Here is a 10,709-nt window from a genome sequence, read left to right as displayed (position 1 = left end):
TTTTCGGGGTGAGGATGGAGTGATGCTCAACTCCCAGACCTACTCTCAGTTTCTGGAAGACAACTTCTTCAAGCAGTGGTACAGGAAGAAGTCGGTATCGTTCAAGAAAAACATGATTTTCATGCAGGACAATGCTCCATCACATGCATCCAACTACTCCACAGCGTGGCCGGCCAGTAAAGGTCTAAAAGAAGAAAAAATAATGACATGGCCCCCTTGTTCACCTGATCTGAACCCCATAGAGAACCTGTGGTCCATCATAAAATGTGAGATCTACAGGGAGGGAAAACAGTACACCTCTCGGAACAGTGTCTGGGAGGCTGTGGTGGCTGCTGCACGCAATGTTGATGGAAAACAGATCAAGCAACTGACAGAATCTGTGGATGGAAGGCTGTTGAGTGTCATCATAAAGAAAGGTGGCTATATTGATCACTAATTTTTTTTGTTTTTGTTTTTGCAAGTCAGAAATGTTTATTTCTATATTGTGTGCACTGATATTGGTTTACCTGGTGAAAATAAACAAGTGAGATGGGATTATATTTGGTTTCTATTAAGTTGCCTAATAATTCTGCACAGTAATAGTTACCTGCACAAACAGATATCCTCCTAAAATAGCCAAATCTAAAAAAAAAAAACACTCCAACTTCCAAAAATATTAAGCTTGGATATTTATGAGTCTTTTGGGTTGATTGAGAACATAGTTGTTGATCAATAATAAAAATAATCCTCTAAAATACAACTTGCCTAATAATTCTGCACACAGTGTATATCCCTAACGGGCTCCCTCTGGTGGTATGAGGTGGAAGGGTGGAGGTGTGTGTATGTAATGAGGGCCTCTTGTGGAGAAGTCCGTCCATGCACCCTGGGTCCTGTGGTACCTGTGAACAGCAGGGTGACACACTTACTGCCGGTGCCGTGCCAGCAGCACCGTCGGTGAGTATAAGTGCTGTTATTTTACAAGGGGGAAAGACACAGATTGAGATGGGGTTGTCTGAGTTGTGGAAAACCCCTTTAAAAGGAGTTAACAGCAGCCGATGGAGCTCAGCTCTACCCTTGGCTGCGAAAGACAGATCCTGGCTGTAACTGCGCCCTGGTACTGACAGCCCGCTCAGCATTGGCGCCGGCTGTCAGTCAGTGCAAGGGCACCGTTACAGCTGAGAAGTTACTGAAGCCTCCCAGCAGCACCTCTATGACTGAAAGGCTGAAGCTGCCGGGAGGATGAAAGTTGGTTTCCTCCAGGCAGCGGGATTCTGAGAGCTGCTCCCACTTGTGATTAAATCGGACGAATGCAATCCGATAAAAAACGGATTGCATTCGATCCAATGTTAATCAATGATTCTGTGCTCATATGTGTTTTTCTTTCAGCTCTGATCAGATCAAGATCAGACTGAAAAAAAACCTCACAGTATGCTGCGATTGAATGCGAAATTTGGATGGCATACACCCATAAAAGTCTATGGGTACGTGTGAAACAACGCACTGCACTCGGATATCACACGAGTGGAGTGCGATTCTCCCGGATGCTAGCTAGAGGAGATGGAGAAATTACTTTCTCCGCCTTCTCTGCTGTGATTCTCTCATACGAGAGGATCGGAGCACGGAGCACTGACACTCGGCTCAGGCTCCCAGCAGAGCAGGAGCCGAGTGTCATTAACATTTCATATCGCATCGAATGCCATACGCTAATGTGTCTGTAGCCTAAGTGGTGTCCGCACGTTCTCAGAACGCTATTAGCCTGCAGATTAACCCTATATCTGCAGGTTAATAGTGTATATTTTACTAGACAGTTTCCCTTTAAAAGACTTCTCATTGCCTAACATTAGTCCGCAGTCACTCTATGTGACTGTTGACCATGAAACCCTGACAGTAGTATATTTGTGTAGAAGGAGAATTTGCAGTGGCGCTCTGTATCTAAGGGCAAGCGGCCTTTTCTGGTACGTGCCCACAATCCGTGCTAGCAGTGTTTTGGACGCAGCTCACCTGCACTGCGTCCAAAATGCTGTGTTCTACATTACAAGCACAGAGGATGGGATTTATAGAAATCCCATGCCCTCTGTATTATTATTGACCTCCGCTTAAACTCACTGGCGGCGTGGTTTTACGAGCCACAGCATGTCAATTATCTGCAGTGGAGACGCAACAGAAGTTTCCAGCATAGAATGTATAGGGTGCGGTAATTCCACATGTGTTCAATGAACATGTGCGAATTTACCTGCGTGATTGGACAGAGCGAATATACGCTGTGTCCAAAGCGCTACTATAGCCTAATCATGGGCACGTACTATTATTGTTGTGTATAAAATGTGGGGGATGGGAGTATACTGAAATTACATGGGCAAAATGCCACTGTTCTTTATGTGCCTTGGAAATGTTGCTTGTATCATACATATAAATGCATAAGGCAAGCAAAATTTCCAAAGTGGAGGGGCACATTACCCCATGTAGTCTTAGTATACTTCCATCCCCCACATTTTAAAAATGAAACTAATGGCCCCCTGCACTTTTACACAGAACGCTGCTGCTTGTTACCACTGCCTGTCTGCCACATGGCCCACATTATGCATACTTTACATAGTGGCAGACGAGCAGCAGCTACAGGAGGAGCGAAGGAGGAGGGAGACCAGGAGGAGCAGGAGCGGCAGGTTGTCTCCAATCGTCAGGCGCGGGAGCCGGCAGAGCCACCATCAACTAAAGCAGAAGCTCTTTGGTAGGCGTAGCTTCAGCCGCAGCGACCGCACTCTGTATGCTGGGTACGTCCTGCCAGACGTAATGCGGCAGCGCGGGCTCAGCATAAAGGACCTGCGACACCGGCGGTTATAATATATACGAATTATAATGGGGGCAATAAATTCTCGGGCCATGGGCCTCCCTGGAGCCTCGGGCCCCGGACGGTAGCCCAGATTGCCCTCACTATAATCCGCCTATGGTTTCAAACATTGCACTGGACTTGCAACATCTGCTTGGATCATCGGTCTTCTGGATCCAGCAGGACATGTTTCCCTTGTTTCTCAGCTATCATTTTGTGCATCCCATAAAATTGACCATTTTTTCTGTGACCTTTCACCTCTCCTTAAGATCTCTTGCAGTGATACTTATAAAGTAGAAATGATGAATTGCATAGTTGGCAGTCTTTTGACTCTTTCTACATTCTTGCTGACATTGATCTCTTACGTTTTCATAATTGTTGCGATCCTGAAGATCAAATCTACGGAAGGACGCTATAAAGCATTTTCAACCTGTTCTTCCCACCTCACATGTATCAGCATTTTCTATGGGACCATCATTTTCCCGTACATGAGGCCAGCATCGAGTTATTATCCAGAACAAGATATGTTTTTTGCCCTTTTATACATTGTTTTGGTGCCATTATTTAATCCTATAATTTACAACTTGAAAAACCATGATTTTAAAGATGGGGTTAAGAAGATGATACAAAAGTTGACCTTATAAATAATACTTTTTTTTCCAACTAATGTGAAAAGGTATATGAATTTTAAATTGTATATTAAAGCCTTGATGAATTTTACAAGTCCATAGTCAATATTTAAGTGCAATGGAGAAAATGAGATAGGATAGGACCTTATTGTTTTAAATACAATCTCTTCATTCCCTTGTGGCTGAAGCTCCAAACCCTCCGGTCGATTATTTGCAAAGGATATCTACAGACTTGTCCAGTTTCCCAACATTGGGTCACATCTAAAAATCAAGATTGGCTAGCTGACCTAATTAGACTACCAGTCCAATGTTGGTTGACATCTAATATATTGGTAATCGGAATACTTGGGGATATAGAACAGTGGCACTAAAGGGATCTTGCCAGCAGGACTGCTGCGAATTCAGAGGCAATGCCACAGTTTGCCCAAAGAGTAGGGTAAATGGATATAATATATTGAATTCGCCCTGAACTGTTGTGTGAATGAGCTAAAAGATTAAATAATTGAGATAATTGATTAAAAAATGCTTTATTGATATAAAATCATACAACTAAAATTGATAAAATATTTGTATAGGACGGGGATAGAGGGATAAATTGTCCTCCGGTGTTGAGTATTCTCGACTTGATGGATTTAGGTCCTATTGCTAGAGGTAGTATTGTAGATTTGGAGCCGATGATGGTTAATGGTGGGCCCTAAATGGAGGGAGAAATGTTCTTAGATATAAGGATAGTGATTACATCCTGATAGAAGGCCTAAGTAGGAAGGTATACGTTACTTCCCCGCATGGGGTAGTGGGGGGATGGTCCCCGTAATGATGCCTGTTGTAAGGGTGTGCAGATTAGAGTGCAGAAGTGCTGAATGCTAGAATATGAAAGGTACAACTGTTATTTAATAAGTTGTAGGAATATCTCCATAACAATGTGCCTATTGGTATGGTAATGATACTACCTGATTATCTGTGCAGTAGCGTATGATAGGCTGCTGAGGTGTTACAGGAATTAGGCTTTTTCATTCATAGGCAGTAGTTAATACTGGGGTGATCCGCATGGATCCCTACAGATGGTTGGAGATTATGTTCCGTCAATAAAGTATAGACCTATTTCCAGGATGATTGGGGCTGGATAGATAGTGCGGAGCTGAACTGTGTCAGGAAGACCCTTGTAGCAGCGTGATACTATTATGGCTGCTGTGGGAGAGAAGGAGACACATAAGTGCACCTGTTGAAGGTAAGACTTTCTTCATAGACTGGGCCAAAAATGATGACCGCACAATAAACTCTAATTGTGGCACCTGATATTGGAAACTTCCTTAACTTTTCAAGCGTTTTTGATGCGGATTTTCCACAGCGTAAACACTTGCAAAACACTTGGTAATCCGTGCCCTATGATCCCCAATGAAAATCCGCATGTTCTGTGCCCATTCTGCGGAATTTTCCGCAGCGGATTTTCCTTGCGGAAAAATCCGCAACATGTCCATTATTTGTGCATTTCTGCATGCGGATTTGAGGTCGCAATGCACTTGAAAAACGCAAGTCAAATCTGTATGTAAAAACACTGCAAAACCATGTCAAAAACGCATGCAAAATCCTCAAGCGTTTTTACTGCCAAGAACATGCAGAAACGCTGCAGAAATTTTCTGCTTCATTTCTGCATCGTGGGCACATACCCTAAATGCTGCCCATTGTGTTGGATTGTCAATGCAACCCTCTTCTCCCACTCTTGACACACTGATAGCAACACCGCAGAAGAAATGCTAGCACAGGCTGTTTCAGATGCTGCACATCAACAGCATAGACAATTGCCTTCAGATGACCCCAAAGATAAAAGTCTAAGGGGGTCAGATCGGGAGACCTTGGTGGCCATTCACCTGGCCCACGACGAACAATCCACTTTCCAGGAAACTGTTCATGTAGGAATGCTCAGACCTGACACCCATAATGTGGTGGTGCACCATCTTGTTGGTAAAACTCAGGGAACGTGCCATCTTCAGTGCATAAAGAGGGCAACACATCATCATGGAGCAATTTCTGATATCCAGTGGCATTGAGGTTTCCATTGATGAAGAATGGCCCCACTATCTTTGTATCCCATTACCACACAATAGCATCAAGATACGAGATGTGCAGCATCTGAAACATTGGATCCTGGAAGCCTGTGCTAGCATTTCTTCTGCGGTGTTGCTATCAGTGTGTCAAGAGTGGGAGAAGTGGGTTGCATTGACAATCCAACACAATGGGCAGCACTTTGAACACAGTTTATAAGTGGTCATAACCTTGTAAAAAAACTCATGAAAGAATAAAGTTATGTTAAAACCAAGCACACCATTGTTTTTCTTATGAAATTCTCAATATCTTTGCTGTGCCACATGACCCTCTTCCCATTGAAAAAAATAAAGTTGGATCCAAAATGGCCGACTTCAAAATGGCCTCCATGGTCACCACCCATCTGGAAAAGTTTTCCCCCTCCCATATACTAATGTGCCATAAGCAGGAAGTTGATATCACCAACCTTTCCCATTTAATTTAGGTGTATCCATATAAAAGGCCCACCCTGTATAATCTGTTTGCTAAACAATAAGAGATGGAAAACCCCATAGTAAAAGCTCCCAAATAACACAATAATGTCCCGATCATAATAATGCTTAAATGACAGTATGTTTGTATGTGCTTTGTATGAATATGTATATTCAGCAAATATGCTATAAAATGACCTGTCATAAGCACCTGAGCCCTATCTGAGTAGATCCCACCGTTCTCAAGGACCCGTCTGAGCTGACACCTAATGAGGTTTATTACACAACCCAAACCCTGGACTGTCCTCATTATGGCATTCAGCCTTTCCTTCTTTTTCCATTGGATAAACCAAGTATTTTTCCAACTCTTTCAACCCCTCAAAAGAAAGCAAAAGGACTTTTCAGCTCCCATCCTGGTAAACTAATCTCACACTTTGTGACATAAATCTGTATTTTTGTTATCTGCACTTTTACATTTCTAAGAAAATGATATGTTCAGTTATCTGGTAGCGAAACTTCAGTAATGGACTGGGAACAATATATTTATTGCACAATGTATATTAGTGGATGTATAAAAAACTAAAGCAAAATTCTTTCTTCTTTTCTGCAATTTTTGTAAAAAAAACCCTTTGTAATTTGGATAATTCTGTGCATCTACCAAAATCTGTCGCCCTACAAAATGTACAACTTCTCGTAAGTGCTGTACTTTTATGGTTGGGGAACAGGAAAGTGATAAAAGCCAAAAGATCGCACCAACTCCAGATACAAAATAAAACAGTTACAAATTGTATCTTGTTAATGTTGTATAGAATTCATGATGTTATTGCATAGCTTGCTGAATACTGTATGTACTATTATATATTGCAGTAATGTGTGGTTATTAATTCTTACAGTTCAAGTCGGCAGTTTGGCTTACTGACTCCTCATCCCTGGATAAAAGGGTCTTCCCACCACAAGAAGTGAAGGCACATCCCTGGAATACAGTGTGATGTATATGTGGACAGGGGGGATGTGACCGATGGGACCCCCAGGATGCACCCCGCCAAATATCACTTGTTCCTGGGCATAGAACATCCCATTTAGGTTCCATCCCATAGAGGCCATTTCGGTTCCAGTAAAATCAGTGAGCAGAACATTTTGCTGCACAGAGATCAGATGAGATTTCCGCTCTTACGTGTCACAGAATCACTGGTCCTCATCTCCACTCTTGGCCTGGAGTTAGAGAATTAATAGGAGATATGGGACTTTTATTCTCCTATGTGTGACCCCACCAATCAGACATGTAGGACATGTAGTACTGATATGCCATCAATGTCAGTAATATTCTATTAAGTGCAAAAAACAGTCAATCATTTGAAATGTTTATTTGTTTCAATTCGAATAATAATTGCATGGAAGAATGAAGAGATGTTCTTGGAGGGGCCTTCATCTTCTGCAGATGTTTCTTGCAGGTCAGAAGGCCACAGGTAGATGGTACAAGTTCTTCCACACAGGTACAGCTTTGATGGTGGACTTGCTGTACTTTCTTCAGGGCGCTAGATGTGGAGGTTTTCTGTCTCCGAGATGTATAAGGTGCCCCGATGACAAGGTGCAAAAATGCAGCTTTCTCCAATAGCGCGAGCAGCCCTGGAAAATCCACGCCGGCAGGATGATATCAAGCGGCAGAAGATGGAACCTATGAGAAGAGATGTAACATCATTGTAAGTAAGGGGACTTCATATTGGAGGACACTACTGTGGTGTCACTGTGACAGGACGGTAGAGGAATCTTATCCACACTGAGGTGCGGGATCATTGTCAGCCATCATACATGTGACAATCCCACCACTGACAGATGACATCTGCTCCATATTAATTATTCTCATCACTGACATCACACAACATGGAGTTGAAGGTCACACTTACCTCTGCTATTTGCCACCTCTTCTACGTTTTCTGTTGTTTGCTCTTTTCTCAGTTTTCGTGCAGATCTTCTTCCTTTCTGAACTGGAGATTCTTATCAAAAAGGAAGAAAAAGATGTTAATTATAAACTGCTATAAGATGAACTTTGTATCTTTATACAGTATAGTGGGATTGTGTTATTTTTGTAGCTGATAGTCCTTGTATCTGGCATTGCCCCATAATAGAGAGAATTTGTCATATATACACGACACCTGCTGAGGGTTTGAGCATTAGGTTGTCTTGTGACCTGATTAAAATTAACCTGTAGAATTTCTGAGTGCCGCCATATGGTGTCTCCCCAAGGAGCTACATTCCTTAATAATATGACATTAGCTGCAGCGTGCCGCAGTGTTCTCATAGAATCAATGAGATAAAACTTCAGTGTAACATAAGGCCATAAATAGGATCAGTATGGGCCCATAGTGAGCCACCATCACACTATTCAGGATCAGTTTGGCAAAAATCTATATGGCCACTTATGCATAACATGAATGAATGAGAAGTTTTATACAATGAAGTGCTGGACTGTAAATCATTTTTAGGGCACATCAAATAGTGATTTTTTTAGCTTTCACGTGGACGTTCACATTACAATTTTGGATCCTAAGCCTATAGACCTGAACATACCTGGCAATGAGGATGAGGATGACTTGCTGCTTTTAGCAGTGGCGCTCTGATTGTCTCCATCAGTCCTGCAAGAAGAAGATTTTTTCTGCCTGTTTGGCAGAAGAAAAACAAGCAAATTACATGTAAAAACAATAAAAAAGGGAAACTTTACCATTTGTAAAGCCAATAATATTGGCCTGTAATGAGCTGGAAATGAATGGCTGGTTGCAATAATCACCTATTACCATCACAAGCCAGACCCACAGTGATCAGCAGTCATAGGGTGGTGGACGCTGGATTTAGTTCTGTGTTACACGTCTCTTGTATTTGATGTACTGATCATTTATCAGAACTAAATCCCATAATAATAATAATCTACTCACATGTCTGAGTGTTTTGTGCTGTTCTCTGATGAACACCCTGGAGGTGACTTAGGACCCTCAGTTTTCATCATCCCAGTATTGGCGATATAAGTCTGAAACACATACAGTAAAAAAAAAATATATGTATAAACTTTTTTTCTTAATTGGTTTTATGTTTTTTTTTAGGTAAAATACTTACTTTAGAAAGCCTGTGAGAAGATGATGCAAAGTTTAGGCTTTCTGGCAAGTCATTGTCCTCACTTGTGTCGCCCTCATATGAATCCATATGTAACCCACAGCTATCTGCAAAGTGCCAATGTTATTAGAGACTATTAGTATAAAACCAGTTCACAGAAAGTCACCAATTACCACTTTTAATGATGGGAACTGATTGTCACATAAAATGAAGGACAAGACAAACAGCAGCTTGCTCCAAATGACGTCTCATTCTACTTACTGGGAAAGTAATGGGTGTCTGCGTCTGACAGGAGATGTGGAACAAACAGTGGTTTCTGACTTAGAAGGTTCTTAAAGTCTAAGTCACTCAGGAATGGATGATTCTTGATCTCATTTGCTCCTCCTAGAAAATGAAGATCAGGAAAAAAGAAATATAGTTATTATCAGCGAGACTGCTCCATATCTGTACAGCTTATGTTAAAGGGGTATTTTCAAGTTTGAAAGTTATACAGGTAGATAGGTAGCTGAGTACTGTGCTCGGCTGGTCATTGGTGATCCCATTAGAATGAACAGAGCAACAGTGTGCATGTTGGACCACCGTTGCATCCACATGATGCACTTCAGACCACCAAATCTCCAAGCCGGTGAAGCAGAGACCCTCAGTACTGGTCCTCTTGGACATGACCAATTTGTCAGGTTACAAAGATGTAATAAGTTTTTAGTAATACTATCATATACATTACCTGTCCCAAGCCTATGGGCTGGATTTTTTCTGAGCAGCTCATTGATGATGTCTTGAGCATCGGGTGGAGGACTGCACTTATCAAATCTCCAAGTTATTTCATCTGTTATATAAAAAAGCAAATATTACAGAAAAAAATCTCATTTATTTTCATAGGAAAAGCTTTGAAGCAAATAAAAATGGTGTCACATAACACTGGGATTATTTCACTTACCCTTGAGGATGCTGTGGAAAACCCTATATAAGGAAGACCCACGAAATGGTTCATATCCCAGAAGGAATTTATGTAGGATGATCCCTATTGACCACCAGTCAACAGGTCTTCCATAGCCGTTCTGTAAGATGACTTCTGGGGCCATGTATTCAGGGGTGCCAACCATCTGGAAACCAAAAGAAGAATGAGATATTGATCAGTGATTATAATTGTACCAAATAATATCAGTGAAAATGTTTCCTATATGCAAAAATATTAGAGAAATTGAGGGAAATGGAAATAGATGAGAAGAATATAGAAGAAGATCCTGTGGGTAAAGCCGACCTGTTCATCAAGGAACTCTCTGGTGATGTCCTCAGTTGGAGCCTTGTAGATGTTTGTTGTTTGTCTCATGAGGCCGAGTTTTGAAACCCCCAAATCAGTGACCTTAATATGTCCTGTTGATGTTATCATTAGGCTGTAAAAGAAAAGATGGTGTCAGCCCAAGTAATAACACAGGCTGTATAACAAAATATACCTTTCTTCCACTAGAAGGGTCACTTACTTCTCGGGCGTCATGTTTCTGTGCAGCACACCATAGCTGTGCAGGTATTCCACAGCAAGAACAGTTTCTGCAATGTACATATGGGCCAAGAGGACTGGTAAAGGACCCCTGTCCTGTATAAGACCGCCACAGTCTCCTCCTACAGCAGAAAGAAAATATGACAGGAGAGGGTTTG

The 10,709-nt window shown here is 41.8% G+C and overlaps 1 protein-coding gene across 1 annotated transcript; it reads left to right on the top strand.

The window, feature by feature from the left end:
• Positions 1-2,916: 2,916 nt before the first annotated feature.
• On the top strand, positions 2,917-3,450 carry LOC141264744 (olfactory receptor 5AR1-like; the record flags this gene model as incomplete). Its single annotated transcript, XM_073677005.1, has 1 exon — positions 2,917-3,450. A coding segment is annotated over one exon (534 nt), but the record flags the coding sequence as incomplete, so codon positions are not given.
• Between the last annotated feature and the right edge of the window lie 7,259 nt (positions 3,451-10,709).

Source organism: Phyllobates terribilis, unplaced genomic scaffold (genome assembly GCF_046119375.1).
Source record: "Phyllobates terribilis strain yellow unplaced genomic scaffold, ASM4611937v1 Scaffold_4__5_contigs__length_816908805, whole genome shotgun sequence".
Lineage (NCBI taxonomy): Eukaryota > Metazoa > Chordata > Amphibia > Anura > Dendrobatidae > Phyllobates > Phyllobates terribilis.
Note: the sequence above shows the minus strand (reverse complement) of the source record. Positions and strands in the feature narration are given on the sequence as shown.